This window comes from Trichoderma breve, chromosome 5 (genome assembly GCF_028502605.1).
Source record: "Trichoderma breve strain T069 chromosome 5, whole genome shotgun sequence".
Lineage (NCBI taxonomy): Eukaryota > Fungi > Ascomycota > Sordariomycetes > Hypocreales > Hypocreaceae > Trichoderma > Trichoderma breve.
The window spans coordinates 1738610-1754894 of record NC_079236.1 but is presented as its reverse complement, the minus strand read 5'-3'; the positions used below and the strand labels follow the sequence as shown (position 1 = coordinate 1754894).

The following is a 16285-nucleotide window of genomic DNA, read 5'->3' as shown; positions in this document are numbered from 1 at the left end:
GCAGATGAAGGATATAAAAAAAGGAGAGGGAGGACGCAGGACCGGGACGGCGAGGCCGCGTCGAGTCGAGTCGGGGTTCGTGGAGACGCCGAGTGAGATTTGACGGAGACTTCTTTTTCTTTCGATGACGCCGCTGTTGTCTGCTAACAGGCGGGATCTAGATTAGGGTTCAAGTAAAGGGAGAGAAAGCTGGCATTGGGTAGGACAAAGAAGAGTGCAAAGGAGTAAAAAGAAAAAAACAGTAAGGTACAGTAAAAGTGCAGGGCACCTCAGCTATGGAAAAATTTTGGGCGGAGGCAAACACAGATCAGATCACCCCAACGGAGAAGTAGAACCTACCGATGCGCACCGCCGTTGGTGAGGATGCAGCTAGGTAGAGGGTACTCAGGGGAGTGCCGAGGCAGGTGCCTTTTTTTCTATGGGTATCGGGGGGAATCTGTGCCTGAGCCTTACAGTAGTAGGCCTAGGTAACGGCAGACATGTGCATAACCAACAGCAGGGAATGAAACTGAAGTGCCGGCTCAACTAACCCTGTTGACAGATGCCAAATCGGATTGAGCCTTGTTTGTTTTGTTTGTTTGTATCTCATTGAGAGGCTTGACATGGCGGAAGGTTCCATTAAGCTTCGTTGATGGCAGAAAGTTATTTTCTTGACAGCTGCTGGACCCTGAATTATTGATGTAATCCATGGTAATCAGCAGAGCGAAGAGATCACATCGCTGAGAACAGCCTTGCTTCTATAATTTTGTTCTTCCCGCTGCTCATGAAAGACTCCATCCCGTGTCTCTCTGATCAGCTCATTGTATGATTACTGCGGGCTCCAGGTGTTATTAGTGGTAGATTCGCCAAGAAACGTCACGGGCTAGTACCTAGTAATACATTCGCTCTGTGTAAACAGATGCAGGTTGTAACACAGGTACTTATTCGCTGACTGTACTTATAATATTACTCTCGATCCCCCAACCAGATAACCAGATAACCAAATCCTCTCATCACCATAAAACACATTCAGATCAATAACATCCATCAAATCCTCTTCTACTGTCTTTTCAACTCTCCCCCCTGACAATCCCGTCCCACTTCCGCCCCATTTGTTTTTCTTTCTTAGTCCCAAATGCCAAATCCCTGCCAGGCCTAGCTCGCTTTTTCCCTACCACGGGATGCAGGGGTCTCCCCTGGCCGCCCACCCGTGCCTTGTTTTTCCCTTTGTTCCCTATTCTCTTATTTCCTCTTAGCGCACAACGTAATAACCGACTATCCGCGCAAAAGTACGATATATCGCTTTTTTTGTATCTTATGCAACATAAAATCAGTGGATTCAACGGGAAGCCGGTTACGCGTATACATACTATTCCCAAGTGTCGGAACTTTGCAGCGAATTCAGGGTCCGAGACGCCTTAAAAACTAAAATCACGGCGGAATGGTCGTTGCGAAAGCTCCGTGTGGCGCGAGTAGCTCGTGCCTGAGATGACCCGAATGGTCCGCTTATGTACTCCGTTGTTATACTGTACTGTATGTAATTCTTGGTTCTTTCTTGACGGTGCTGCTTTTTCAGGCGGAATACGGAGTACGGAGCTTGTGATTGCGATGAATCCCTGGCTCTTCGGCAAGTGACGTAATGGAGCAATCTGAGGGCGTCTTAATCTACAGCCTGGGGGGACGTTAAAATGCTGTGAAGAGTTAAGTGGTGTACTCGTAGAAAGAAGGCAGGCACGAACGAGACATGCATCATGCATCATGATGAACTGCTAGGTCTCCAATCGAGTCTCCTGCGGCCCTCCATAATGTCGCCTTGAATGATCTTAGCTTTGAGATTCATGGTGTAATCATAGTTTCATCGCCATCAGATAAACCCTAGCAAGGAGTTCATAATTCGGTAGAAATTGTGAATATCAATATAAACTAAATACATATATCTCACAATCAATCATCCCCCGCATCTACACATAATTCCTCCCAAAGAAACCTCTTATAACCACTCTCCTCAGAAAAGTCCCCGGGTATCGTCATCGCCATATCTCCATCCATCAACTATTTTTATATACTATACTCATACACCTCTCCCAAAATATCAGAAAGGGACTCAAACACCGCATATACATAGTAACAAAAAATTCGTGACCCCCCAAAAACGCCTTGCTCAAAGACAAGATTACTTCATTACACGCTTCGTAACGGTAAAACACGCAAACACAACGGAGGAAAAGAGAGAGAGAACCCTAGAACTCTATGAGGCACCGGGCCCGCCTGGCGGTATCGTGCGTCCGTCGTCTTGCCCAGTGTCTGGTTCTGACTCTCGTTCTCGCTCTCGTTCCCGTTCGTGTCCATGTGCGTGCTCGTGCTCCTGCGAAATCACAGACGAAGTTTCCGTTACTGAATCGTCATACGAGTAATCGTCGTCGTCATAGAGATGTCGATTGCGCACCCCCGGCCACAGCGGCGGGTTGTTTGGCGGTATGGGCCTCTCGTGCGCTGATGCTGTCGTTCTCGAGTATGCGTTGGGCGCCATGTTATTCCGGCCCCTGACTTCGTACACCTCCTCGGAAGAGCTGCTGCTGCTGGATCCCCGCGCTCGCCGTATGGCCGATGCCGCCGAGCTGCTTAGTTCCTCGCCTTCTTCCTCCAGAACTTGCTGCAGCGCCGCGCCTCGTCGTGCTGGCGCCGGTATCACCGTTACGGGGAGATTATCCGTGTCTGTCGTGGGCCGGAACCTTTCTCGAATCCTGTCAGCTTGACTCACAGCAAACTCTTCCAGCCTGCTCCGGATATCCCATCGGTTGGTATCGATTCGGGCTCTTGTCGTAAAGGTTGACCGGGCATCTGATAGCCCTCTAGGCGATTGCAGCGGCGAAGGGACCTGGCTGCCGTTTCCACGACGTAGTAGTGACTGCCAACGACCGCCGCCCGAGCTAGAGTTCGCCTCCAAATCCATCGACCTCTCCGGCTCCCGTATCGCAATGTGAACGGATGGAGAGTCCCCTGGAGAGATGGATGTAGGCGACTGGCTTGTCGAAACCCCATCTTCCACAGCATGATGGCGGCTCTGGAGGTGATTCTCGGGCCTCGAGGCTTCTGTCGTGGGTTGAATCTGAGTCGCTCTCGCCAGATCGGCTGCTCTCGCCAGGGCATCGGAGCCTCCCTGGTATCTCACGGCGTAAACGGTGCTGCTGGCAGCACTGGTGGTGTCTGTTCTGCTGGCTTGTGTTACGGCCGGGGCAGGTCGCGTGAGCCACACTGGCGGTCTCAAGATATGTCCTGATGTCCTCTCCCCTGTTGTCCCGCCACCAGTTTCGTCGTCATCGCGGCCATGTCCATTACCACGCTCTCTTTCCCGGCTTCGGCGGCTCATGGCTGGTACACCAGGCCAGCCATTGCCTTCTCGTGATCTTTGCTCCCTCTCCGTAACCATCACTCCTCTGCCATCACCTCCACCACCTTCCACCTTGTATCCCTTTCGCTTTCGTGACCAAGGGAGTTCTGATGCGTTTACTTCTAGCGTGTCGTCTCCATCAAACACCTCTCTTCCAAGTATTCCGTCCTTTTTCTCTTCACGCTCCAGTGCTTCAATTCGTTCCACCCACTCCCACACCACCACACTGGCTGCCGCCGCACCAACCCAACGCACATAATCACCCCAGCCAGTAAACTCTGGCTTTGAAATATCGAGTATAAAAAAGACGACTGGTATTAGGATGGCGCCCAGAGAAATGCTGGCCACCAAAACCATGTTCTTCATCAGGGGATGGTAAAAGGCATATCTCTTCTTCATAATTGCGTAGTACACAACCCACGCAGCGTACAGCACCCCCAGCGCTAGCTGGAACAGGTAACTCAGCGCTGGGATGGGATGGGCAAAACTCTTGGGCATGGAATTACCAATGCTGTCCGGGTCAGAGTACAAAAAGCTGTTGAGAGCGCTAAAGATGACATCGAGGCTGATGAGGAAGAAAGCAGCCCACATGATGATAATTTTCTCGCGATGGCGCGGAAACAGGCGGATCAGCGTCTGCGCCTGTGCGAGCCAGAGAAACGTGTCGGACACGATGCGGATGGCCTTGAGCTCGGTGCTCCCCATGACCTCGTTCTGAAGCACCTTTGCATTCTGCACTCCCCATATGTACTGGATTTTTGCGATTCGGAATGTGTCCGCCGTGGCAATCGTTAGAGATATCGCGACCGTCAAGGCGGCTAGTTTCTGTAGCCACGGCCGCCCACCAATGTTCACACCTCCCGAGGAGCTGTTGGTGAAGCTGTTGGGGCGACCAAGATAGACGACACCACTGTCGAAAAAGGACCGTGGCGTGATAAAAAGCATGATAACGAGCATGTAGGCGGTAACGGTGGTAGCCGCCAGGGCGTAGCAGATGGGAAAGCTCGAGGCGTAAAAGGGGTCTCGAAAGTCGGAAAAGTGCGGGCTGTCGTCCGGATCGCCATCGCCCAGGTCCTGCAGGTCCAAACTCGAGCCTCCGCTGCTGGTGGTCTCCGGGTCGCTGATAGCGACAGAGACGCTCGGGATCGTGGCCGTCGGGCAGGGCGCCTGGAACAGGGCGTCGTTGTCCAGCGTCAGGATGGCGTCGTCCGACTGGCCGTCCAGTGAGAGGATGCCGTTGGCCGGCAGCCACGTGCTGGTGCACAGCGCCATGGACGCCTCCATCGACGACGTAGCCGCGAGGGCCACGTTGGCCATGGCCGTTATCGACATGGCCGCTATCGTGGGATCGGAGTCGGATCGAAGAGCGGGATCTCAAAAAGCGTAAAAGACGTAAGCGATATCGAAAAGAGTCAGCCGGCAAGACGGCGACGACAAGGGAGGAGGTGACCAGTCGGGGGTCCTATCGCGGGTGCGCCATGGAAGATGCTTGTGGACGTGATATCGAAGCAGGTCCCGGCAATGCTTATTTCTCCTATTTCGCCTGCTTTGACGGGACAGAGGCGGAGCAAAACTCCAGGTAGCCTCGCAAATCTAAGACACGCTGACGAGATGGTGAGTCGATCCGCGAAATCGAACGGACAGGCGGAGTCAGCGGCACCGCTCTGAGAGATGTCTGGAGGAAGCCGAAAATCGAATCGCAGCAGTGAATATTAGTCGACGTCGATATCAGCGTGGCGTGAACAATTCGAGTGTCATATCAATCAGTGGCGGCTGTCAAAAATAGACTTTGTAACAATGATTCGATCGCGAAAAAAAAGCCCTTTGTTTCAGCCCCGGGCTTCCGCGTGCGCTCAAATCGCAAAAAGCAGAGAAACGTCGTCTCGTTCAGTAGTTGAGTACTCGTCAAGGCTGAAGCGGTAGATGTCGGCGATCGATCTGGCAACGTCGAGACGGAGCGAATGTCTTTGGAGGGGCCGAGAGAGGAGTTTGGTGTTGTTCTTCCCTGGGGACCCTTTTCGAGGAGCTGGACATCGGTGCTGGCAATTTGCACTGTATTGGTGGCGGTACAACGTGGTGCGGCGCCTGTCCTGGGAGCGGGGATGGGGCACTGCAAAGGGCCTGGGCCAATGGGCTTCGGCGGTGGCTCAGGGTGCGGCACACAGTACAGTGTCTGCACAGTGGTACTGTGCCGTAATGCGTCGTAGGAACATTTGTCAGAGATGGCTTCGCGTCAATTCGCTATTACTACTCCTCCATCCTCCATTATCAAATACAGTATATGCTATTGACTCCATGCATAGATAGATGCAGATATAGCTGCAGATGCAGATACCAATGCTCAGCGTCCTACATGCATCAAACTCATCCAACAGCCAAAAACTCCCCAATCGGCCACAGAGTTTCGCCCTCCCACGTGTCTCGGCGAACCATCCCAGACAACAAAAGAGGCAAGTCGGCATAAGCCCCCCGAGCGAACTTTTGTCACCCTCTTGTTGTGGAGCTCCATCGAAAAAATAAAGTAGCACAATAAGTTTATCTCAGCTCCCCCGGCCAGTTGCATCCCTGTTGAAAACGACAACAACAGCAGCAACAAGCATTGATGAGCCATGAACCCATCCCACCCAGCCAAGAGGCCCTACTAAGGTGCTTGCATGCATAATTCCAGAACCCAAGAAATCTTCAGCGACCCCTTAAAATGGAAGATCCAGAACGCGAACGGCGAATTGCAAGAAGGCCCCCCCCATTTGCGTCTTTGCCCATGCCCAGCGCGCCGTCTTCTTGGCAAAGCTTGTCTCCGCTATCCCGCAGTCTTGGCATTGCTCTATCCTCACTCAAGTCTCGCGCGGTTGCAAGTTTCGTGCTTTAACTCCCAGTACTTGTTCACTTACCACCTTCTAGAAACCCGGGAGCCAATGCTACCTTACCTTACCTTGGCACGTACAGTGATAGGTCCAATGAAGAGGTACCGTAGCCATCGCAGCAGCTTTCCTGAGGCGGAATACAATAATAGACACCGAGCCAACCATTCAGTTTAGAAATCTCTCCTCCATGTATTGCTATTGGTATCAACCCTCCTCAAGCTAGAATACATTCTTGTCGAAAACTCGAATTCGACCTCCTCTTGACGCCTCATGATGCTGTGTTATAATTACAGTTCGCTATTATACTCCTTTTGAGAAGCCTCCGCAAGCCGATCCCCGGCCAGGCAGATGCATAATAACCTCTTTATCACATTCCTCAACCCAATGTCCCCTCCTTTTTTTCCCATCCTGTTTTTGGTTCTTCTGTCTTGATATTCGTAACAACGTTTAGCTATATGTATATAAGTGGTGTGTGTTTTTCGGTCTTAGTCTTCGTCTTCGTCCTCCTCGATTCCGCGGTACTTCATTTCCAGCACCCATTTACCGTCAAACTCGATGCCTCTCCGTATTTTGGTGCCAGCTTTTCTCCAGATTGCACTGCCCAGGCCCAAATCAACAATGAATAGGCGCCATTCATCCTCTTGCGCAATGCTCGTTGATAGGGAGGGATCATCGTGGAGAGGGGGTGTGACGACTTCTAGAAGCCCTTTCTTGGGTGCTCCTATAGCGACAACGTAGCGTGGTTTGACGAACAAGTGGCCACCGTCGATGATGGCAACCTTGCCGCTTGTCGGATCAATCCCCGAAGGAACATCGACCGCCAGCACAAAGGCCTCGTTCCGGTTTGCCCATTCCATCAGCTCGTACACTGACGCCTGATCACCCACTCTCAGCTCTTCAAACGACATGGTAAGACCCAGCAACGCATCGATGATGAGGGAGATGGATAGGCCGTTAGGAGCTGCAGACCCTTTTCGAAGATACTCGAAGAAGTCGTGCTTGCTCAGCACCTTGCCTCCAAAGTTTCTGTAGAGCTGGATCTGCCGCCTCAAATCCTCCAGCAGGTCGCGCTCACGCTCGATGCCGACCAGACACACAACCACGTCAAAGTTCTTGTTTCGTAGGTGACGGCCAGCGGCCAGCGCACGGATGCCTGACTTGTTGTTACCGGCAAGAATCACAATCGTAGATGAGCGCACGGTGGCCTCGCTTGACGCTCCGGCCACGACCATCTCGAACCGAACTTTCATAGCCGGATCCGATAGCGCGGTAACTGCCACCTCGGCGATGCCCCTGCCCGCATTTTCCGCCATCAGGGTCTCGCTAAATCCAATCTCGTTGGCGGCAATGTTCTCGATATTGAGCATCTGGAGCGTGGATATCGTTTCCACTCGGCGGTTTGAAGGAATGAGGTAGAGACCGGGCTGGTGCTGTTGCTGTTCGTAGTCGGTGCTGCGATGCCCCGTCGTGGGGCTTGAGCGGCGAGATGCCTGATATCGTAGGCTGGAGTTGACCCTACTAAGGGGCTGCGATCCAACCGGAGCAGCAGTGCTCGCCTTGCGTGACTGTGAACGCCGACCTCCAGTTTTGCTGTCGGGCCGCTTGCCAGTCTGGCTGCCATTCTTGGGCTCACGACCGCTTAGTCTCTCTGATCCGTTAGCCCCAACATCCGCCTCGCTGTTCCAGTAGTCGGCATTTGGCGCCGGCGAGGTCGAAGGCATATCCAGGACATTCTCAGAGTAGTGCAGGTTTTTGCCTCCAGCCGTTCCGGGCTTAGGCCGGCGGTTGTGTGCTACAAGGCGGCTCGCATCGTCGACCTGGTCTTCTTTCCTCATCTGATCAAAGATCTTGTGCTTGTCAAACTTGGCCAGGTTGTTTTCGAAGTCGAACTCTCCCATCTCCTCGGTGACATCCTCAGATGCCCATCCATTGTCCTTGAGATTCTTGACGCCCTTGCCATTTCGCTTGAGGGAGCTAAAGGGCTGGAAAGAGGCGGTGCTCTGTAAAATAGGGGTCTGCCGCCAGCCTTTTCCATGTCCCTGGGTTTGAATGGCTACCTGCGCTTCGCCTAGATGCTCCTTATGGGCCTTGGGATGGCGCCGTGCCTTCTTCTTCTGTTGCTGTTGTGCGGAGCCTGATCCCTCCTTGGAGGGTCGAGATTTACTAGTGGACACATCCTTGGGAATGACTACTCGTACTGGATCTATCTTCAAATCCTTAACCGACGCCACAATAGTATTCTCATCATCACCCGAGTCGAGCGAAGGCCGCCCCACATGTATACCATACAGGACTCCCGGCAGCGCCGTTGCGTCGGTCTCATCGCCTTGCTTTTCGGGTGGGTTCTTTTGATTGCTCAAGGTACTCGACTTGGGTCGCCTTCCTAGACTCAGGATAGCTGGATCAACAAAGGCGGGTTGGGTTGGCTGCGCGGGTGGTTGCACCAGCGGTTTACTGGGTGACTGTTGGGTAGGGTATTTTGGGACTGGCGGCTTCGAATCCGGTCCATCGCAACCAATTTCTTCGAGATCGGCAATGTTGGAGGCATCGATTCGAATGTGAGGAACCCACTCGCGCGTCGCATCGATGAATACTGTATCGGTGGGTTAGTCTTGTGCACACTCGATGTCGTGGTCCTCGGGGCGTAAAGTAAGAAAGCAAATAACACAAAGTAAAATGTAAAGGGAACGCGCTTACCGTTTGTCAGGGTGAGGCTGCTCCCTGCCTGCACATCGCTCACCGTGCCCGTGAGCATGTACTCAGCAGGATCCCTCAGCACCACCCGCATCTGCAGGCCTGTGAACTGGCTCGCCATGTTGAGATGCAAGTCAGCCTGGCAGCTGCTGGTCCAATCCCTCGTAGCTCGGCTGTGTCGTCTCCCTGATGGTCAGAAAGAACAAAGGGAGTGGCAATCTCCGTCGTTTGTGGCCTTTACGCTGTCATCTAGGAACAAACCACTACCCTGGCAAGCCCTCACAACAAAGGCTTCCTTTGGGAAGTAAAGTCGAGATGATTGCTTCGTGGCGGTCCCAATGGAGATGGATTCGGGCCTGTTGTAATCGGCCAGAAGGAATCCCAGACAACGGAGGCGCGGTCGGCGCTCGATCGGTGGTATCTTGTCACGAAGAGCAGCGCAGGTGGAGGACAGCTTCCGAACAGATGCAACGACGTCAGGAGGAATTTGGGACACGCGCGCAGTCGGAGACGAGTCGTGAGGAGGGCGAGCGCAGTCGTCGTGGCCGCGGGGACAATTCGAACAGCGGCAAAGAGAAAACTCAAAGGGAGTCCTCTACGGTGCTGCCTCTCCTCCGCCGGTTCGGTAGAGAGAACGTGAGAAAAGTGCGTGCGAAACAGAGGATGAAGACGATAAATTTTGGTGGACGATATGGATTGCTGGCTGGCAACTTTGGCGGGCGGAAAGAAAGCGGTTTGGGATGTGGCTGCGCTAGGCTCAAACGGGTTGCCGAGCAGAGCCCTTCGCGTCTGGATATGGATTGATGCTTAGGCCAAACGGTGCTGTGTGGGAGCCCTGTAGGAGCTTGGAAGAGCCTGTAAGAAGCCCCCTGCAGCACGGGCAATCGCGCTGTGGTAACATAGTCAACGCCTCAACTGGATCTTACTTGCCCACCTAGCCAGCCACTAAACCAGTGCGGGCACCTGCAGGCACGCCCTAGCCCGCTGTCACACTCTCAGTCCAATTCTGGTGTTCCAATGACTGTTCCAGATGCCATCGTATGGATCAGATTGCCCTCTGCAGTAATAAGCTCGAGCTTCTCTTACTAAGTCTAGGTTGACCAAATGTTACCACACCCCACGAGGATGCTATCTGGCATAATACCCCAGAATATTCCCGGGACAGCTATGGATGTGTCTTTTTGCAGAAGAGCCCCCCCGACTGCGTTTCTGATTTATTTATTTTATACGATTGATACCATTTTAGGGTGAACAGAACATGGTAAGAGAACAGAATAAGCAGAGCACAGTATGACCACATCGGGTCTTCCGTGTACACATTCACTGCATCCTTCCCCTGTGCTGTCCGTCATCCTATCCATCACTTCGTGGGGTCTATGCGGGATTCACTCCCAGCATCATTTCTTACTCCAGTGTAATACGACTCCGTATCCAGACACAGACACGACTAATTCGCTGACTGATTCATATTCCCCTGTCTCTCAACAGTTTTTTTTTTTTTTTATGGATCAAGTGGATGTTTTTTCGTCTCTGACAACGTCCCCCCCTGGAGTTTCCGTCCGTCCGCACCCAATGGCCCCCAAGCACATGCAGGCCTGTCTAAGATTTTTCTGCACCTGACAGCAACTCTCGGAATGGAATAGGCTTGAGTCTTGGGTATTGACAACTTTATATTAAGTTGAGACCTTTTGTCTTTCATTGGGCTGGTCTAAAACCCCCTTAAAATTGAGTCTGGTGATGACGCCACATCGCAACTATCCCTCACTCCCGTATCTAGATATTCATGAAGGGGAGAATCATATAGTAAGAATGATGAAGTGATGATACAAATACTTTCATAGATGACACTGATCTACGGTTTCGACATGACAAAACAAGGAAAGTCTCGCTAATATGCCATTGCGCGCTCTTCTTCCGAATCCAGGTCAACAACCTCTCGAACCTGGGTATTTACAACGCCCTTCCGATTTGAGATAAAATCCGCAATCGAGTTTGGTCTTTTCGCCGCGGCTTCCTCGGCGCTGTAGAGCTGCCTATAGAACGTAATGACGCGCGGATGGGCCATGACCTTATTCTTGTCAAAGCCCAAGACTCGCAGCCCCTCCTGGCTGGTGGCACGGCTAAGTGCGACATAAGCTTGCCCTTTTTCAAACACTCGTCCCAGATTGACCGTTACTCTCTCTAGAGTCTGGCCTTGGGCCTTGTGGATGGACAGGGCCCACGCAAGAATCAAGGGAAGCTGGACTCTCTTGGCTTGAACCTCTCCGTTGGGAAGCTCCACCTTCCACTCCTCTGGCTGGCAAAGGATTACTCGCGCTACGCCATCTGTGGAAATGAAGCGCACAACAGGATACTTCATGCCTGACCCGTCTGGGTCAGGTTCGCGGCTAAAGGCCTTCAGCTTCCTGCGTGCCTTTGCCATGGCGTCGTCCATAAACGGGTCGTAGTCGTCCATGTTGGTCATGTCAAATGTTCTCTCATCAGAGAAGGCGATGACTCTGCCAAGCGACCCATTCACCAGGGATCCATCCAAATTCTTGATGAGCATGACTTGAGAATCCATCTTGAGCTCGATGGATTTCGGCGCCATCATGTTTGCCAGGAGCTTGTCTCGAATGTTGACATCTCCCGTGTCTATTGCATCATATCGAGTTGGCGCTCCAGGCAAATCTCGCAATCTTCTCTCGTTGGACCCATCTACCTGTGCTCGCGTAGGGAAGAGCTCGGCCGACTCCACACCATCGTTGAACTCGAGTGGCCTTGCAAGCTTCTTGAAAGTGTCTACTGTGTCTTGGGTGATTTGCCCCAGTCGCATCTCGTTCAGCATGGCAGCGAATTTGGGGTCGCGCTGACGGAAAACCTGTGTAAGACCAATCGTGTGATCTATTGATGTGCTCCAAGTAGCAGCATCAAAGGCAAATTTGGCTTCACGCTTCTTGTCCCCATCGGGAACAGGTGGGAGTTGGAAGAAATCGCCTGTGATGATGAGTTGAATGCCGCCCCAAGGTCGGCCGTTGTTGCGAATGGTTCTTCCGATCTGTGACAGTTTGTCAAACAAATCTCCATCCACCATGGATATCTCATCAATGATGAGACATTTGGTACGAAGCCATCGGTTTTTGGCTTTAGGGTTCCTTCTAATTTTGCGGACAAGAGTAGCTGCGTCTTCCTTTCCAAGGCCAATACCTATCCCCAAAGTATTAGTTATATTTGTTTCTCTGGATAACCATCAACCGACGGGCATTAGGCCTGCGGCAATGTCAACGTGTGGCCTACCCGAGAAACTGTGAAGAGTAATTCCTCCAATGTTACACGCCGCAAGACCTGTCGAGGCTGTCACAGCCACCCGCTCGCGATCTCGAGCATACTTGGTTCTGAGCTGGTTGATGATGGCCCTCATCAAGACGGATTTTCCGGTTCCTGCTGGGCCTGTGAAAAACACACTTTTCCCCTGGTTCACTACAAGGTCGAGCACATGCTCCTGTTCCTTACTCAGATGGATGGCATCGCCTTTAGCCCCATCGTGGGATTTGCCAAACTGGGGCGGTTGTTCGTCTAGCCCTTGGGATTCTGACCGCGTTGCCTGTTGAATCTTGAACTGTTTTTTTTGCTCGTTAATGGCACTGACGGGAGCGTCCCACATGCGCGGTGGCTTTGTAGGCGGGGCAATCGCAGCAACCGGAGCATCCTGGCTTTGGCTGTCACTTGACTCTGAGCGGAAGCTTGCCGGCAATACTCGCTTTTTCTTTGGTGCGGGCAATCCCGTCATCTCATTCTCTCCAGATGAATCACGCTTCAGAGAAGCAGTTGTCTTTTGAGGTTGAGGTGGGAAGTAATGTGATGTGGGAGAAGAGGACCAGTCTAATACTTGAGTCGGCGGCGGGAATGCAGCAGAAGACGGAGGGAGGATATCTTCTTCTATCGGCTTTGGCTTTGGGTCGGGGAGAACGGGAACCCCAGAGGGGGGCTTGAAATCAAGGTCGAGGTCCGCATCGTCGCTGAAATCATCTTCTTCAAAATAAACTTCCTGAATCTTTGCTTTTGTCTTTGTGTCGGTCCCAGTAAGGTCAACGACATCGACGTCCTTGAACGAATCCGAATTGGTGTAGAGAGTCGCCAACGATCCCGAGGCGGCGCTGCTCGAGGTGGTCATGGACCGTTGCTGTTGCATCAGGCCCGACGATCGGTCCTGCAGAGGTTTCGAAAACGGGGCTGTCCTCGCCGACGAGGCAGAAGCAGAGGCAGAAACGCTGTTAGCATTGGCCACGGGCTTCTTGAGCTGATCTCGAATGTCGGTCACGGGAGCCGCAGGGCTGCTGGACGGGAACAGCTGCTTGGCTAGGGCATTGCGACCGGGGGGTTCATTGGCCTTGAACGTCTTGTGAGCCTTTGCAAACATCGGGTCGAAAGACGGGCGAGTCGAGTGGACATGGGCAAGGTGCGCTGCCCTTTGAAGGCTCCGCGAAGTCGGCGAGGGTCGGACAGCGAGGTTGAAGATAGAGATCATATACAGGTGCCGGGGGGGAGGCGAGGCCTGGAAGAATAGCAGTATCGAACCAATACCACCATCAATCAGTTACTGCCTGGTACTTGTCAGATCGAGATGCTGCTAGTGCATATTGATGAAGGCGCGTCTAGGGCCTGTGCAATCAATCAACGCGCTGGGCGGATCGCGTATCCATGCAAGCTTTGGTTTATTTTGTTTGTATACGACATGCTTAGTCATCCGCGATTGACCACTTTAAATGCTGCACGCTCTTAAGCATCTATTACTATGTACACTTGGTATTGGTAACAAGTCTTTAAAGAAGAAGAAGAAAAATAAGAGAAGTATTGTTGAACATTGTTCTATCAACGGACCATCGAGTAAAATATTCTGTGTAACAACAGTTGAGGGGTTAGACGGTACCTGGCTAATAGCGATGTGTGTGTGTGTGAGTCCATGCAGCTCTGCTGATAGGCAGTTGCGTCATGCCTAAACTTAACCTACAGCGTCGAACTTTTGGCCAACGGGTCAAGAGAGTGGCCATCCAGAAATCCAATATAGACAGTATTCCGAAAAATTAATAGATACTAGTAGTTGTTTATATGTAGTATATTTACTCGATTACTAGATGAAGATGGTGTTGATGGAGAAATCAGGTTCTATATACAGGGTGCACCAACAGGTAATATAATGTTGCCTACCTGCAGAGAAGAAACATGATGACATCTTATTATAACATAGCCAAATCACCGGAATTGCAAGGCAATAATTCATAATTTATTGAATTCAAGGGCTGAAAAGCTTAATGTTATTTTAATTCAGTCATACTGCCAGTTTGGCTGCCAAAGAAAAGCTACGTAATGAGCTGTCCAGCGTAAAGAACAAACTACGACAAATGTAAAACACCCGATATCAAATTGCAATAACATCCTTCTTCACCTCTCATATCCTCCATAATTCGTACCTCTCGTTTGGCTCTCCCCATATCGCAACGGACCGCTACTACCCAAATCCCACGCATCTTGATTTGTACGCTTCCTGTCTGCCATATATCTCTGAGCATCTTGCCTTCTCCACGGACCGCGACTCGATCCAGGTACCATAATCTCGTCATCGGAATCATCGCGGTATCGCCTTGGTGGCTCCGGGCGACTTCGCGGCTCATCTGCTAATGATGTCCGGCTGAATCTCTCTCCCAATCGATCCATGTCTTGACTGCTCAGAGAGTGTCGTGCTGAGTGATGGGGAAGAGATCTCTGGCTTTCTGGAGGCTGTACGATTCGAGGCTGGCGTGATGAGTTTATGTTCCCCGTAGGCATGGATCTTGCCATTCCAGGTGCATCCATGACGCCTTCGCGGTACGCTCTCTGTTCAACGCGCCTCGGAATCTCTGCGTCTGGCACTGCTTTGATAGGATCAGGCGCTGGAGGAGGAATGCCAACGAACCTGTCAGCTGGCCTTTGACGGCGGGCTACTTCCAGCGCAACGGACTCGCCTCCATTCTGATGCTGGCGGTACCTGCTTCGGCCTCTTTGCCCTTCATGTTGAGGAGGACTGTGGCCAACAGACGAGCTTGGTGTTAAGATGTCATCATCAGAGTCTTCGCTGGAGAGAGAGCTGAAGGAGGTGACGGAGCTTCTGGAGTTGTGCGACCCTGATGTAGCCTGGCGCTCCATTCTAGGTGCGTTTGATTGGATCCTGCGGTTCTGGGCTTCGATTGCTTGGGAGAGGTTGCTTCGCGAAGAAATTGATGGGAGAGCGGAAGGGGAAATCCGGGCTGGCAATGATGACAATGCTGGCTGAGATGGAGGAGGCGGAGGAGGAGGAAAAGGAGGTGGAGGGGCAGATCCATTAGGACGAGCGGCCAAGGCATTTGAAGGCTGACTCAATGGGAAACGACATTGAACCTGAGGATCAAATGCAGGCTGGTGAGTCTGAAAGTGTGGTAGAGAACGGGCAGTGTTATTCTGAACAGGCTGTGGGCGAGGTGGCTGACCTGGGATCACCATGGGCAGATGCCCCTTGAGAGGCAGACTTCTGCTTCCATGTTCTTGTCTCTGGGCCCTCAACATCTTCAAGCAATGTTCATTTCGTCCCGGTTCCCTCTTGAAGTATGCCGTCACCGATACTCGCTCTTTCTTGGGCTTTGATCTTGACGGTGACCTTTTGGACTTGTGCTTCTCTTTGCTCTTCTTCTTATCCTTGCTTCTTCTGTCATGCTTCCTATCATGACCTCTAGTTTCGACTCTCTTATACTTCCAATCCAACTGAGCGAGCGTGTACATGAAGCGAGGGTCCGATTCCATATTATCCAGTTTATTCCACGCATGCTCCAGCTGCCGCTGGATTGCCGACGAAAGTTCATTCTTCTTGTCTGCCACCGGGACGGTTTCCTTATTCAGCTCACGGACTTTGCGTCTCGCATCTTCCTGGGAGATGTCTCTTCGTACCGTGTGTGTTGCCTTGTCCCAAGTTGGACGCATGGGGTTGCCTTCATCGTCGAGGTCGTATGGATCAGCCAATCTCTCCATACGGACGACAATAAGAGAGGAGAGGCGTTTGCGGGCTTCTGATTCGGTGATGTTCTCGTCGCGGATATCAATTATGTCGATATTTCGCCGCGGTTGAGACTCAGACATTGGCTGATGTAAGGTATGTGCATTCTGTGTTGGGATGGGATGCATATGTGAACTATATGATGATGAAGGGTGGGGCTGCATCATGGATTGTCTTGGAGGAGACATTTGTCCAAGGCCTCGCTCTCCTATTTGATGAACTGGCGGTTGGAGAGAGGATTGATGTGGCTCGGGACGACGAGGTTGTCCAGCTCTGCGATTGCTGCTGAGCTGAACAACACCCTCAGGCAAGCCT

General features: G+C 52.0%; 4 protein-coding genes across 4 annotated transcripts; all 4 read right to left on the bottom strand.

Moving 5' to 3' along the window:
• Positions 1-2227: 2227 nt before the first annotated feature.
• On the bottom strand, positions 2228-4702 carry T069G_08212 (palH/RIM21 domain-containing protein; the record flags this gene model as incomplete). Its single annotated transcript, XM_056175422.1, has 4 exons — positions 2228-2344; positions 2426-3270; positions 3319-3375; positions 3427-4702. 4 exons carry the CDS (start codon positions 4700-4702, stop codon positions 2228-2230), a joined length of 2295 nt encoding a protein of 764 aa, XP_056026371.1.
• A 2017-nt stretch (positions 4703-6719) lies between these two features.
• T069G_08211 (FDF domain-containing protein) lies at positions 6720-9049 on the bottom strand (the record flags this gene model as incomplete). Its single annotated transcript, XM_056175421.1, has 3 exons — positions 6720-7724; positions 7773-8827; positions 8932-9049. 3 exons carry the CDS (start codon positions 9047-9049, stop codon positions 6720-6722), a joined length of 2178 nt encoding a protein of 725 aa, XP_056026370.1.
• Positions 9050-10816: 1767 nt separating this feature from the next.
• T069G_08210 (PIF1-like helicase domain-containing protein) lies at positions 10817-13435 on the bottom strand (the record flags this gene model as incomplete). The annotated part of the gene is made up of 3 exons (XM_056175420.1): positions 10817-12114; positions 12205-12580; positions 12665-13435. The coding sequence occupies 3 exons, from the start codon at positions 13433-13435 to the stop codon at positions 10817-10819; spliced, it is 2445 nt and encodes an 814-aa protein (XP_056026369.1).
• Positions 13436-14349: 914 nt separating this feature from the next.
• T069G_08209 (uncharacterized protein) lies at positions 14350-16053 on the bottom strand (the record flags this gene model as incomplete). Its single annotated transcript, XM_056175419.1, has 1 exon — positions 14350-16053. One exon carries the CDS (start codon positions 16051-16053, stop codon positions 14350-14352), a length of 1704 nt encoding a protein of 567 aa, XP_056026368.1.
• Between the last annotated feature and the right edge of the window lie 232 nt (positions 16054-16285).